The sequence below is a fragment of the Neoarius graeffei genome, chromosome 6 (genome assembly GCF_027579695.1).
Source record: "Neoarius graeffei isolate fNeoGra1 chromosome 6, fNeoGra1.pri, whole genome shotgun sequence".
NCBI lineage: Eukaryota > Metazoa > Chordata > Actinopteri > Siluriformes > Ariidae > Neoarius > Neoarius graeffei.
Window position 1 is genome coordinate 47,184,861 of NC_083574.1, and position 16,397 is coordinate 47,201,257.

Here is a 16,397-nt window from a genome sequence, read left to right on the forward strand (position 1 = left end):
TCGATGAAGTTATAACTGACTTTGCTAATAGGAGAGCCCATAAGCAGTCTTTCTAACAGGTGCGTCAGGGAGTACAGTCATAAACATAAATTCTGACTGTTTTCTCATTTAATGTTACAGATTTTTATTGAAGATATAGGCCTACTTCTATTTACTTTTGCGTGTAATGTATTGCAATTCATTGCATAGACATACCCTGGAGAGACTAGGATCAAGTGGAAAGAGAGGACAGAAGTGAGGAGATCAGACAGACAGACAGACAACCAGACAGACACAATGATAGGCCTCGGAGACCTGATTGGAGAAAGGAGAGCAAGGGAGGATGCCAGTCAGAAACAGAGAAAGTTGTCAGACACTAAAATATTTTAAAAGTCCTCCAATTTCTCTAAGTTCATATATTATTTTCATTCAGCAATTCATGGGCTACTGTATAAATGTTCATAAACACTAAAATAGGCCTACTTAAAGTATTTCATTTTAAGAGCTTTGATGGTTTTAGCATATAATGCTTAATTTGTTTTATTTTTCATATGCCTGCCAAAGGTTTTCAGGAGTTTAACTTCAATGGTTCTTAATGGTTTTCCAATAGTGGGCAGTGCTTCCGGTTGAAATCAGAATAATTACTGTATGTGTTCTGTCTAGTGCACTGACATAACAGTTCAGTTTTGTTGATATGCAATTGGAACTATTGTGTCCGGTAGCATTCTGTTGTGACATATTAGGCTACAATAAAAAACACCCACCTGCCACACCACGTTTTTTTTTTTTGGGGGGGGTCCATCCAACATTTCTGCCCAGGGGCCTGTGGCCGCATAATCCGGCCCTGATAAAGAGAATCCAGTTAAACAAATGAGACAAAAATATTATACTTGGTCATTTATTTATTGAGGAAAATGATCCAATACTGTATTACATATCTGTGAGTGGCAAAAGTATGTGAACCTCTAGGATTAGCAGTTAATTTGAAGGTGAAATTAGAGTCAGGTGTTTTCAATCAATGGGATGACAATCAGGTGTGAGTGGGCACCCTGTTTTATTTAAAGAACAGGGATCTATCAAAGTCTGATCTTCACAACACATTGTAGAAGTCAGAGTGGGTGGGTGGAGCACAGAAGTACAGCAGGCCAGAACTGAGTTCCAAAACCTCTTTTATTTTAGCTTTTCAGCTTTGACTTTTCACACTCTCCCAGTCGGGGCGGCACGGTGGTGTAATGGTTAGCGCTGTCACCTCACAGCAAGAAGGTCCGGGTTCGATCCCCGTGGCCGGCGAGGGCCTTTCTGTGCGGAGTTTGCATGTTCTCCCCGTGTCCGCGTGGGTTTCCTCCGGGTGCTCCGGTTTCCCCCACAGTCCAAAGACATGCAGGTTAGGTTAACTGGTGACTCTAAATTGACCGTAGGTGTGAATGCAAGTGTGAATGGTTGTCTGTGTCTATGTGTCAGCCCTGTGATGACCTGGCGACTTGTCCAGGGTGTACCCCGCCTTTCACCCGTAGTCAGCTGGGATAGGCTCCAGCTTGCCTGCGACCCTGTAGAAGGATAAAGCGGCTAGAAATAATGAGATGAGACTCTCCCAGTCACACGCACGCACGCACACACACACACACACACACACACACAAGTCATCTGGTGCGGGAGAGAGCTCCCTTCCTGTGCCCTCTCTCTCCTTATATAGGGCGTGGTTGCTGGGAAGACACACAAATACAGGTTAATTCACATCAGGTGTAGTGATTCTGCCACTTACCTTCCCTGACTCCACCCTCCGGTCACAGACCGACGCTTGACCACGCCCCCACTGCCACATACCCCCACCGCCCGACTCAGGCCGGGCAGCCGTCCGGCCCGCAGACGACTCCCCCCCCCGACGGGAGAGGAAGTCCGCCATGACCATCTGCGCCCCCGGCCTGTGGACCACCTTGAAGTTAAAGGGTTGGAGTGCCAGATACCAACGGGTGATCCGCGTGTTGGCATCCTTCATGCGGTGGAGCCACTGGAGGGGTGCGTGGTCTGAACGGAGGGTGAAAGGGCATCCCAGCAGGTAGTAATGGAGGGCACAGACCGACGCTTGACCACGCCCCCACTGCCACACACATGTTTGTGGAAGTGTATCATGGCACGAACAAAGGAGATTTCTGAGGACCTCAGGAAAACCGTTGTTGATGCTCATCAGGCTGGAAAAGGTTACAAAACCATCTCTAATGAGTTTGGACTCCACCAATCCACAGTCAGACAGATTGTGTACAAATGGAGGAAATTCAAGACCATTGTTATCCTCCCCAGGAGTGGCCGGCCAACAAAGATCATTCCAAGAGCAAGGCGTGTAATAGTCGGCGAGGTCACAAAGGACCCCAGGGTAACTTCTAAGCAACTGAAGGCCTCTCTCACATTGGCTAATGTTAATGATCATGAGTCCACCATCAGGAGAACACTAAACAACAATGGTGTGTGTGCCAGGGTTGCAAGGAGAAAGCCACTGCTCTCCAAGAAGAACACTGCTGCTCGTCTGCAGTTTGCTAAAGATCACGTGGACAAGACAGAAGGCTATTGGAAAAATGTTTTGTGGAAAGACGAGACCAAAATAGAACTTTTTGGTTTTAAATGAGAAGCGTTATGTTCGGAGAAAGGAAAACACTGCATTCCAGCATAAGAACCTTATCCCATCTGTGAAACATGGTGGTGGTAGTATCATGGTTTGAGCCTGTTTTGCTGCATCTGGGTCAGGATGGCTTGCCATCATTGATGGAACAATGAATTCTGAATTATACCAGCGAATTCTAAAGGAAAATATCAGGACATCTGTCCATGAACTGAATCTCAAGAGAAGGTGGGTCATGCAGCAAGACAACAACCCTAAATGCACAAGTCATTCTACCAAAGAATGGTTAAAGAAGAATAAAGTTAATGTTTTGGAATGGCCAAGTCAAAGTCCTGACCTTAATCCAATCGAAATGTTGTGGAAGGACCTGAAGCGAGCAGTTCATGTGAGGAAACCCACCAACATCCCAGAGTTGAAGCTGTTCTGTACGGAGGAATGGGCTAAAATTCCTCCAAGCTGGTGTGCAGGACTGATCAACAGTTCCTGGAAATGTTTAGTTGCAGTTATTGCTGCACAAGGGGGTCACACCAGATACTGAAAGCAAAGGTTCACATACTTTTGCCACTCACATATGTAATATTGGATCGTTTTCCTCAATAAATAAATGACCAAGTATAATATTTTTGTCTCATTTGTTTAACTGGGTTCTCTTTATCTACTTTTAGGACTTGTGTGAAAATCTGATGTTTTAGGTCATATTTATGCAGAAATATAGAAAATTCTAAAGGGTTCAAACTTTTAAGTACCACTGTACAAGCAACTGCCATTACAAGTGACTGTCATTGTGAACAGATGCAATTAATGTTACGTCTATCACTGTTGACGTATTCTGCAAGTGGAAAGGAAAAATCCTTCAAGGTGCTCAACAAAATGTCTAGTCTCCGCGTGCTTTCTCCAATGTCCATCTGGTCTCTTGTGAGAAAGACAGTAAACAATACAAGGACAGGTGAAAATTGCATCTTCTGCTGTCGTATTCAATCCTCCTCAAGGTTCCATGCGTTACCGTATGTGTCCTGAGATGTTCAAAAGAGCTTTTTTTCCTCCTTTTTTGCACCATTCTCTGTAAACTCTGACTGATGTACATGACAATCTCAGGAGATCAGCAAGAGATGAAATATTCAAACCAGTCAGTCTGGCACCAACTACTTATGCCAGTCACCAAAGTCACAGAGATCACATTTTCGTCCTGTTTGACGTGAACATTACCTCAAGCTCGCGACCTGTATCTGCATATGTTTTGCACTGTGCTCCTGTCACATATTTACTGGTTGCATATTTGCATGAATGTGCAGATGTTCCAATTAAAGTGGACAATAAGTGTATATAATAAACTCAACAAAAATAAAAACTTTACACTCGTTTCAAAATCAATAATTTGAACATTTTGGAAAATAGGTTTGAAATAACATTGTATTCAATTATCTTGTCATTAAAGATGCTATAGCATACAGATAATGTTTGTCATGGAATCGGTTCCACCGGAAATGCGACGACAATGTCCATGATCAAAAACTGAGAGTCACAACTTAATGAAATCATGTCAATATCGGGTGTGTCCTCCATGGGCGTTCACAACTGCGATACAACGTCTCCTCAGGGATTGGATGATGCGTCTGAACACAGCTTGGGGAATGCGCCGCCATATTTGTACCAACATGGCACCAAGCTCCTGCAAGTTCTGTGGAGGGTTCCAGTGGTTCCTGTGGTGCCAGTTTGATGGAGACGTGTCTGGAGATTATGGATGGTCTGTCAACTGCATCCCATAACCCTCGCAACGTCAGTGACGGATGTTCCCGTATTCAGCATGCCAATGGCACGTTCACGCTGAATGTTTGACAGTCGTGGCATTGCAAATTAACGAATAATTAACCATAAAACCTTGTTTTTCTGAGATGACACTCTACTCTGCTACCGTGAGATCAATTGCACGTGTATCAATAGGTCACGTCACTTGTGTCACGTGGAAACGTGATTTTAGCGTGCAGTGCTCTCGCACATGCTACGTAGGCCCGACCAGTAGAATGAATGTGTGACGTAATGCCTTTGACAATGCATTTAACCATAATCACAACAAGAACTCTTTCAAGAAAAGTTTCTAAACACTATTTGAAAAATAATGAGTGTCAAGTTTTTATTTTTGCTGAGTATAGATCAGAGGCAGGGGTGTTAGAGCAGAGAAAAAACAAACATTGGCAGCACATGTGATGGTCATGTCATCATATACAGTCAACTTTTTAATTTATGATTTATGACAATTCAATGTACTGACAAATGTTTTTATTGGATTATTTTGTTATTACATAGTAAAACGTAGAGAATTGAGTTTTTATTTGATGTGAAGTCGTGGTCAAATCTTCAATGCACCAGGGAGTCACTGTACTCTGCAATGACAATAAATGAATCTATCTTTCTATCTAATCTATCTAGCTATATCTTTTTTTCCTTTGCACATCTCTGGGTCATCTTCCGTTCCACTTCTTTGCAGTATTTCTCTGGAAGTCCAGTTGCCCTGGAACAAAGTAAAAAAATAAAAAATAAAATAAATAAATAAATAAATATATTGTTAAACATAAATCAAATTATATAAGCTATGTGAAAATTCCCTGGCAAGATGACATGTATTCATTACATTTTAATCAGCAGGAAGACAATAGTTCATCTGGGAGAAGTCCATAACCATTGTTTTTTAAATTTTATTTTATATGTTTTATCATTAGACAGTACAAAACACATCTTTGTCTTTCCAGCCACTTCTCATGGGAAAGCTCTAACAGGTAGTGAGGCCAAGCATTCCAGTCCTCCTGTACTTTCCATCCTATATTTTACAAAAAGACATTTTTCCATCTGTGGGAGCAGATGCATAAGCTAAAACTAATTAACCGTCTGTCGTCTGTTTTGCATTGTGGCTTCAAGCACTGCTTCCAGGAGGAGCATTCTGCATGTACACCAGGGGATGCTTCTACAAATATGTGAAGATGCTTTTTGTAGACTTCAACTCTGCCTTCAACACAGTCATCCTGGGTAGACTGGTCACTCAACTCTAGGACTTCCCCAATCCATCTGTCACTGGATCGAGCACTTTCTGAATAACCACCCCCAGACTGTTTAGGCCCCCATCTCTCATCCATCCTTACACCCCTCACCATTGCCCTGTAGGGCTGTGTGCTGAGCCCTCTTCTCTATGCTCTCTACACTCCTGACTGTGTCCCCATCCATCCCACCAACACCATCATCAACTCCACAGATGAACAACTTTGGTTGGACTTATCTCAGGAGGAGATGACATGGCTCACAGAGATGAAGTCCAAAGACACTGTAGTGTTCAGAGAACAATCTCAATCCTGAACTCCTCAAAAACAAAAGAACTCATAAGAGACTTCCGGAAGAATAGTGCAGACAACCAATTGAGTACACATCAATGGAGACTATATGGTAAGGGTTCCTGGGTAGGCACAGCGCTGAAGGTCTCTCCTGGACTATCAACACCACCGCAATAGTCAAGAAGGCACAGCAGCAACTCTACTTCCTGAGAAGCCTCAGGAAAAACAACTTGCAAGAGAAGCTGATGGTGTCCTATGACCGCTGCTCCATTGAGAGTGTGCTGATGTACTGTGTCTGAGTGGCCAGTTGCTCAACGGACAGGAAAGCTCTTTAGAGGGTCATTGATACTGCCCAGATCATCGGCTGCTCACTGCCCTCTTTGGAGGACTTTTTCAGCCCTCGCTGTCTCAGTAAAGCAGCCAACATATTGAAAGACCCATCACACACTGGACATCATCTATTTGACCTTCTGCCCTTGGGTAGATGCTTTAGGTCCATCACATCACTCAGTGCGTTTACATGCACATAGAGAAAATCGAATTTCTACCGTTGCTCGACTGAAATCGAAGTTCTAAATGGCATGGAAACACCTTAGCTCGGCTGAAATTGAACCGAACTTGATTTCTCGTAATCGAGCTACACGACCTAGATTATGCGATTGTAGCCGAGCTACTTAGTGCATGTAACCCTATCGAGCTACTTACTTCAGCACTGCCCCTTCCGGAAGTGACGAGTGACGAGACCACAAGCGGGAAACACAACAGCCTCGGTCAAAAAAAAAAAAAAACAACAGCCTCGGTCGGCATGACACTTCACCTTAGCCGCCCACTTTATTAGGAACACTTCTGTTCGTACATACAAACTACAAACACTCTTCTTATGGCCCTTTTCCACTACCCTTTTTCAGCTCACTTCAGCTCGCTTCAGCTCACTTCAGCCCGACACGGCTCGCGTTTCGACTACCAAAAACCAGCACGACTCAGCTCGTTTCAGCCCTGCTTAGCCCCTAAAACTCACACCGTTTTGGAGTGGGGCTGAAGCGAGCCAAACCGTGCCGAGTGAGGCTGGGGGCGTGAGCAGACACTCCCCTGTGCACTGATTGGTGAGGAGGAGTGTCCTCACATGCCCACACACGCCCCGCGAGCGCACTGGGATCTGTAAACACTGCAAACCCGGAAGGAGAATTACGAATTACGAGAATTTCTGAAGCCTTATGCGCCTCGCCTCATCTATACGCTCTTGCCAGTATCTGTCCGCGTTGTCGGTGACAACAAGCCACAGCACCAAGACCAGCAACACTAACGACTCCATGTTTATTGTTTACTATTCGGGTCGTGAGACTACCGCTTAAAAGGTCACTGATGTCACTGTTTGCGCTGCTTAACGACATCACCTGACGTCCACCCACTTTCGCTAACTCCACCCAATGTGTCCACCCGCTTCCAGCCAGCACGGTTCAGCGCGGTTGTAGTCGAAATGCAACTCCAACAGCCCCGCTCAGCCCGACTCAGCATGGCACGGCTCAGCCCGACTCAGCCGCGTTTGTAGTGGAAAAGCGGCATTAGAGTTTATTTTATTTTTAAAAGGGACAGTGTACAAATTAAACATTATCCTTGTGGTAAGGACAGATGTCTGTCCCAGGTTATAGCAGTACATGCTAATTTCCGCCTGTAGTCCCTTGGCAGGTGGATGTAATAAAAAGATAAATAAAATGTACAGAAAATGTCATCAAATCTGTCATTAGAGCAATTTGTAGTGATTTAGACCAGTAAAATTTCTTGTGAACACAGAACTGATAACTTTGTTTATACGCTTGAATAGCTCTTCTTCATGACGACAACCGGAAGTGTACCAACACGATGGGGCGTGTAGCGCCACCTGTGGCTCGGGTGCACAATGCACCTCACACAATAGCTCGATTTCCTTGTGTGCATGTAGGACTGGATTTCTCTGGCACCCCTGCTGGGACCCTTAGCTCGATTACCGACAGCAGCTCGATTTGGATGTGCATGTAAACGTACTGATTGACAAACAGACTTAAGAATAGCTTCTACCCCAGGTCCATTTGAGAACTGAACACTTTTCTATTTTTAATGACTGTTTTTCTTATGTGTGAAGGCACTGTTAGGAGGATTGCTACCCAATTTCATTGTACTCTGTGCAATGACAATAATGGAATCTATATTTCTCTCTAATCTATATAGCTATCTTTTTTTAATGCATGTTTTGCTTTTGCTAGCTTCATCATAATGAAACTGTGGCATTATATTGTGAGTCAGTAAAGTGAGCCAGATACACACAAGTAAAGATATACCAACAAGAAAAAGGCACAAGACCATGACTTGCCATGTTCCAAGATTATTACATACAACTGAAATAAATAAGACACTTCTGATGGCATTTTTTAATATACCAAAATTACCTGCATATACTCAACAGCTATTCCACGAAACTGAGTCGTATATGAGCTGATAGCTGACGAGGCGCATAGCGCTGAGTTGGCTATAAGCCATGTACAATGAGATTAAGTGGAATAACTGTTTGATTCTATCCACATTCACTGGATTTTAAGAAACAGAGCATTTTTCTTTTTTGCAAATTCGATAAATAAAATCTTTATACAAAACTGACAAAATCATTTCTGCTTAGAATGCAAACAAACAGTAGCAATTTGTAAAAAAAAATGCTATAATAATAATAATAATAATAATAATAATAATTCTTGAAAAAAATATACATTCTTACCATCAAATACTTTCATTCCATATTTTTTTGCTTTTTTGTGTGTGTATATTTTTTGGGGGTTTTGTTTCCGAGTCGAGTTTTTATTTCATCCTCAGTTGGTTCAGCAACATGCTCCACCATTTTATTTTTCTCTACTCATGGTATACGAGCTGATAGCCTAGTAGTAGAGTAGCCAATCAGAGTGTGTGATTGCTGATATCCAGTGAATGAGGATAGAATAATCAGAGATATTGTGGACCAAGTGAATTGTGTGAAGTCGCTGGCAGCTGCATATAATTACTCTGCTTTTGAGACTCACCTCAACTCCTTTAGCTTCTTCTCTTTAAACCTGTCCAGTTGTGCTTGACGGTTACGTGCTTCTTCATCCATCTTTTCTCCTTCAAGGACGCGTTCTCTCCTCTGGGTGATGACCTGAGCCTCCCGCTCCCGAACCTGCTGCCGAATCGACTCAGCAAAGTTCCGGGCCTCCTTCTGGTGCTGTTCTTTCTTCTGCTTGTCCTTTGCGATGAGCTCCTGCTGGACCCTGAAGTGGCAAATCCAGATTCATCACAGGTCAAATTTACAGACACTTTAAATTACTCCAGTATTTATACACAGCGGGGAAATGACCTGATAAGAACTATTCTAAACTACAACCCCGATTCCAAAAAAGTTGGGACAAAGTACAAATTGTAAATAAAAACGGAATGCAATAATTTACAAATCTCAAAAACTGATATTGTATTCACAAAACGGAAGATACGACAAAAAAGACCTAAGACAGTTGAGCAACTAGAATCCTACAGTAGACAAGAATGGGTTAACATTCCTATCCCTAAACTTGAGCAACTTGTCTCCTCAGTCCCCAGACGTTTACAGACTGTTGTAAAGAGAAAAGGGGATGTCTCACAGTGGGAAACATGGCCTTGTCCCAACTTTTTTGAGATGTGTTGTCATGAAATTTAAAATCACCTAATTTTTCTCTTTAAATGATACATTTTCTCAGTTTAAACATTTGATATGTCATCTATGTTCTATTCTGAATAAAATATGGAGTTTTGAAACTTCCACATCATTGCATTCCGTTTTTATTTACAATTTGTACTTTGTCCCAACTTTTTTGGAATCGGGGTTGTAATCAGACTGCAGCTTCCCAAAAGAGAGACAGCATAGCAAGTAGTGAAAATAATACTAAAGTGACACATTGATTACTTGATCACAGTCAAGGCTGAAAAAGTAAATGACCCCTTGTACACTACCGTTCAAAAGTTTGGGGTCACTTTGAAATGTCCTTATTTTTGAAAGAAAAGCACTGTTCTTTTCAATGAAGATCACTTTAAACTAATCAGAAATACACTCTATACATTGCTGATGTGGTAAATGACTATTCTAGCTGCAAATGTCTGGTTTTTGGTGCAATATCTACATACGTGTATACAGTGGTGCTTGAAAGTTTGTGAACCCTTTAGAATTTGAGATAGTTCTGCATAAATATCAATGAAAACATCATCAGATTTTCACAGAAGTCCTAAAAGTAGATAAAGAGAACCCAATTAAACAAATGAGACAAAAATATTATACTTGGTCATTTATTTATTGAGGAAAATGATCCAATATTACATATCTGTGAGTGGCAAAAGTATGTGAACCTCTAGGATTAGCAGTTAATGTGAAGGTGAAATTAGAGTCAGGTGTTTTCAGTCAATGGGATGACAATCAGGTGTGAGTGGGCACCCTGTTTTATTTAAAGAACAGGGATCTATCAAAGTCTGATCTTCACAACACACATTTGTGGAAGTGTATCATGGCACGAACAAAGGAGATTTCTGAGGACCTCAGAAAAAGCATTGTTGATGCTCATCAGGCTGGAAAAGGTTACAAAACCATCTCTAAAGAGTTTGGACTCCACCAATCCACAGTCAGACAGATTGTGTACAAATGGAGGAAATTCAAGACCATTGTTACCCTCCCTAGGAGTGGTCGACCAACAAAGATCACTCCAAGAGCAAGGTGTGTAATAGTCAGCGAGGTCACAAAGGACCCCAGGGTAACTTCTAAGCAACTGAAGGCCTCTCTCACATTGGCTAATGTTAATGTTCATGAGTCCACCATCAGGAGAACACTGAACAACAATGGTGTGCATGGCAGGATTGCAAGGAGAAAGCCACTGCTCTCCAAAAAGAACATTGCTGCTCATCTGCAGTTTGCTAAAGATCACGTGGACAAGCCAGAAGGCTGTTGGAAATATGTTTTGTGGATGGATGAGACCAAAATAGAACTTTTTGGTTTAAATGAGAAGCATTATGTTTGGAGAAAGGAAAACACTACATTCCAGCATAAGGACCTTATCCCATCTGTGAAACCTGGTGGTGGTAGTATCATGGTTTGGGCCTGTTTTGCTGCATCTGGGCCAGGACAGCTTGCCATCATTGATGGAACAATGAATTCTGAATTATACCAGCGAATTCTAAAGGAAAATGTCAGGACATCTGTCCATGAACTGAATCTCAAGAGAAGGTGGGTCATGCAGCAAGACAACGACCCTAAGCACACAAGTCGTTCTACCAAAGAATGGTTAAAGAAGAATAAAGTTAATGTTTTGGAATGGCCAAGTCAAAGTCCTGACCTTAATCCAATGGAATTGTTGTGGAAGGACCTGAAGCGAGCAGTTCATGTGAGGAAACCCACCAACATCCCAGAGTTGAAGCTGTTCTGTACGGAGGAACGGGCTAAAATTCCTCCAAGCCGGTGTGCAGGACTGATCAACAGTTACCGCAAACGTTTAGTTGCAGTTATTGCTGCACAAGGGGGTCACACTAGATACTGAAAGCAAAGGTTCACATATTTTTGCCACTCACAGATATGTAATATTGGATGATTTTCCTCAATAAATAAATGACCAAGTATAATATTTTTGTCTCATTTGTTTAACTGGGTTCTCTTTATCTACTTTTAGGACTTGTGTGAAAATCTGATGATGTTTTAGGTCATATTTATGCAGATAGAAAATTCTAAAGGGTTCACAAACTTTCAAGCACCACTGTAGAGGCCCATTTCCAGCAACTATCACTCCAGTGTTCTAATGGTACAATGTGTTTGCTCATTGCCTCAGAAGGCTAATGGATGATTAGAAAACCCTTGTACAATCATGTTAGCACAGCTGAAAACAGTTGAGCTCTTTAGAGAAGCTATAAAACTGACCTTCCTTTGAGCAGATTGACTTTCTGGAGCATCACATTTGTGGGGTCGATTAAATGCTCAAAATGGCCAGAAAAATGTCTTGACTATATTTTCTATTCATTTTACAACTTATGGTGGTAAATAAAAGTGTGACTTTTCATGGAAAACACAAAATTGTCTGGGTGACCCCAAACTTTTGAATGGTAGTGTATATATACTGTATTCTGGGAATACTTGCTTGAATAGCCCTCTTCCCATCATTCCATCACTTCCCAGATCTTAACTTTGACTTGGCTGAATTTTCTCTTTTTTAAACCATTCTGTAGTTCATTTACTTGTATGTTTGCATCAATATCACCTTGATATTTTCTGCAATCCTAAATTCATTGCATCCTCAATGACTGAAATAAACAGGCTGTACACACTTCATAGCTGTGATTAGTTCCCTCCCCAAAATCTCTTAACTGGTGAAAAGTAACAGTGAGAAAACAATAATATAATTATCAATCCACACAGTTAAAGCATATACGCATAACAATGGCCTCACTTTTTGTTTATAAATGCCTTGAGACCTCAAGAATGGTATAGGAACAGTTTTAAACGTTAACAATAAATCTAATATAGTAATTTTTATGATTAAAATGATTCATATAGGTAGCGGTCTGAGTGAATGACCTTGACATCTGTGACATCACCGCAGGAAGGCTATCGGTCTCATCGCCATTTCCGCTATACTAAAACACAGAGCTAACTGCAACTTCAAGCTTCCATTTTGAGCTAATTTATTGCCAGGTCACGTAGATGTGTTGCTGGCGGGTGCCAGAAAAGGAAAGTAAGTTCAGTTGCACCAGTTCTCCCGGAGTGTCAGCCAAGGGTTGTTGCTAAAACCTTGGATGGAATGGGATGGAACATATTATCACTCAGGCAGTGACCTCCCCGCGGTTGCTGCTAAAACCGGTGACGTCCCGTCCCAGGTTTTAGTAATTGCCTGAGCCGAGCAGTAATGGTGGAGTACTCAATATGGAGAAAATGGAGCATGAGTGGACCAGCTGTCTGATTTCTCCGCTGGATATGCTTCCCTCAGCAGCAATATCTCGCCCTTACATGGAAGAAGCGAATGAATGGAGAACTGAACAAACTGAAAGTCAGATTGTTTCAAAACAATCGGCCACAAGATCGGCCTTCAAGAAGCGAGAACACAGATGGGTAAGATGCGACTCATTTGGATACAAAACAACAAAAACAACACTCATTGTTTACCTGCATTTACATACATGTAACTTATATTGTGTGTTTAAGTTACCAGTATAAGATTATTTAATTTGCTTCAGAATGTGATTGTCTCAGTTCAACTGATTATTTAATTAGCCTTTTACGTTTTATAAGTGAAAATGCATGCATGTACATTGCATAAGTTATAACACCTACTCTGTTTTAATGAGAGTCAACCCACAATCAATGAAGTCAAATCAGTATTAGTTGAGCAAGTTGGTAATGGGATTTCTTACTTTCACCATAAATTTTGACAACCCGGATTCCAAAAAAGTTGGGACAAAGTACAAATTGTAAATAAAAATGGAATGCAATGATGTGGAAGTTTCAAAATTCCATATTTTATTCAGAATAGAACATAGATGACATATCAAATGTTTAAACTGAGAAAATGTATCATTTAAAGAGAAAAATTAGGTGATTTTAAATTTCATGACAACACCACATCTCAAAAAAGTTGGGACAAGGCCATGTTTACCACTGTGAGACATCCCCTTTTCTCTTTACAACAGTCTGTAAACATCTGGGGACTGAGGAGACAAGTTGCTCAAGTTTAGGGATAGGAATGTTAACCCATTCTTGTCTAATGTAGGATTCTAGTTGCTCAACTGTCTTAGGTCTTTTTTGTCGTATCTTCCGTTTTATGATGCACCAAATGTTTTCTATGGGTGAAAGATCAGGACTGCAGGCTGGCCAGTTCAGTACCCGGACCCTTCTTCTACGCAGCCATGATGCTGTAATTGATGCAGTATGTGGTTTGGCATTGTCATGTTGGAAAATGCAAGGTCTTCCCTGAAAGAGACGTTGTCTGGATGGGAGCATATGTTGCTCTAGAACCTGGATATACCTTTCAGCATTGATGGTGTCTTTCCAGATGTGTAAGCTGCCCATGCCACACACACTAATGCAACCCCATACCATCAGAGATGCAGGCTTCTGAACTGAGCGCTGATAACAACTTGGGTTGTCCTTCTCCTCTTTAGTCCGAATGACACGGCGTCCCTGATTTCCATAAAGAACTTCAAATTTTGATTCGTCTCACCACAGAACAGTTTTCCACTTTGCCACAGTCCATTTTAAATGAGCCTTGGCCCAGAGAAGACGTCTGCGCTTCTGGATCATGTTTAGATACGGCTTCTTCTTTGAACTATAGAGTTTTAGCTGGCAACGGCGGATGGCACGGTGAATTGTGTTCACAGATAATGTTCTCTGGAAATATTCCTGAGACCATTTTGTGATTTCCAATACAGAAGCATGCCCGTATGTGATGCAGTGCCGTCTAAGGGCCCGAAGATCACGGGCACCCAGTATGGTTTTCCGGCCTTGACCCTTACGCACAGAGATTCTTCCAGATTCTCTGAATCTTTTGATGATATTATGCACTGTAGATGATGATATGTTCAAACTCTTTGCAATTTTACACTGTCGAACTCCTTTCTGATATTGCTCCACTATTTGTCGGCGCAGAATTATGGGGATTGGTGATCCTCTTCCCATCTTTACTTCTGAGAGCCGCTGCCACTCCAAGATGCTCTTTTTATACCCAGTCATGTTAATGACCTATTGCCAATTGACCTAATGAGTTGCAATTTGGTCCTCCAGCTGTTCCATTTTTGTACCTTTAACTTTTCCAGCCTCTTGTTGCCCCTGTCCCAACTTTTTTGAGATGTGTTGCTGTCATGAAATTTCAAATGAGCCAATATTTGGCATGAAATTTCAAAATGCCTCACTTTCGACATTTGATATGTTGTCTATGTTCTATTGTGAATACAATATCAGTTTTTGAGATTTGTAAATTATTGCATTCCATTTTTATTTACAATTTGTACTTTGTCCCAACTTTTTTGGAATCGGGGTTGTATTTATATTACTTTGGTCTATAGCTGTCAAAGGCCTCGGCCTTAAAACCGGTTTCTGCTGTGACGTGACGTGCTCAGGGCTGGCTGGCTCAGCGGGGCAGCTCGAATGCCAATTTTACGGTCGATTTTAACTCTCAAAAATGTATACATTTTTTATTCCCATTTATGCAGCCTACAAGAGTCAAGGATGGAGATACTATTCACTCAGAAATTTATTTAAAAATAAAGATTCTCCGTATCTCCTTTAAGGCAGCTGTGTTTATGTGACTTGTGTGAGCATATGTCAGAATAAATTTGCTGAAATGATCAATTAATTTCAAATTCACGCATGAACTAATGAAGAAGTGACATCAGAGAAGCATGTAGTTTTGGTTCACCTCAAAATCCTCTCAAACTCAGCCCTCTCTCGTCCAGCTTCCATAGAAACCATCCGCTCTTTATGGGCAACTTGCTCTAGACGATCAGCCGTCAATCTTGCCTCTTTCTCCAACTTTTTCTTCGTCTGCTCTTTCTCTTTCCTTCTCCATTCCCTTTCAGCAGCCTCCTGGGCCCTACGAGCCCTGAGTATGTCCTGGGAGTTGACAGAAAAAAAAAAAAAAAAAAATCAGGAGAGCATGAGTTGATTAAGCACGGTCACATCATGTTTTAGCATTGTACTCTATCCTATATTAGCTGAAGGTACTAAATATGAAACCATAAACACTAGCCTTAAAGCTAGACAGCCTTTCGATTTCATAAAATCAGTGAAATTTAGTTTCCTCTGAAATTTGTTCATTGTAATACATGTTTATTTCTGTAATATCTCACAAAATATCAGGCCATTCTGTGGCTGGGAAGTTATTTAATTTGAGGGGATTCCCGAGCAAATAATGTGCATGAAATCATTCGCTTTGCGCAGTCAAACGCCTTCTTCTTCTTTTAGGTTTTACAGCAGCTGGTATCCAGTGTTGCATTACTGCCATCTACAGGTTTACCTTTGACCGTGCACTGACGTACCCCTTTTCCACCAAATCAGTTCCAGGGCTGGTGCTGGTTCACAACTCGTTCAACTTGCGAGCCAGCTGAGAACCACTTTGCTTTTCCATAGCTCGCGGTGCTAAGGGGAGCCACGTCATTACGTCGCTGTATACGTCAGTTACATCGTTGTATACGTCAGTTACGTTGCTACGTTTGCATAAACCTTGGCGCGAATACTGAAGCAAAAACAACACGGAAGAAGCAGCAACAACAACAACAACAATAATAATAATAATAATAATAATAATAATAATGGATGACTTCGCGTTTGTACAGCTGCTGCTTCTCGGCGCTTAAAAATGGCGATCTTGCGCGGTCTTATTGTTGTTGGTCTTAACAACTCCGCCCCCCCCGCTGACATAAGCGGTTCTTTCCTCTGGCCCAGCAGAGAGTTGGTGCTAGCCTGGAACCGGTTTTTCTGGCCCCAGAGC

General features: G+C 41.7%; 1 protein-coding gene across 1 annotated transcript in view; it reads right to left on the reverse strand.

The window, feature by feature from the left end:
• Positions 1 to 5,014: 5,014 nt before the first annotated feature.
• LOC132888281 (cilia- and flagella-associated protein 45-like) overlaps positions 5,015 to 16,397 on the reverse strand; it is a 58,169-nt gene continuing 46,786 nt past the window's right edge. Inside the window, exons 10-12 of the mRNA XM_060924352.1 lie at positions 15,327 to 15,520; positions 8,958 to 9,182; positions 5,015 to 5,102 (exon numbers count right to left, since the gene is read on the reverse strand). Coding sequence (XP_060780335.1) covers positions 5,021 to 5,102; positions 8,958 to 9,182; positions 15,327 to 15,520 — 501 coding nt within the window. The 3' untranslated portion in view covers positions 5,015 to 5,020. The remainder of the gene's footprint in view (positions 5,103 to 8,957; positions 9,183 to 15,326; positions 15,521 to 16,397) is intronic.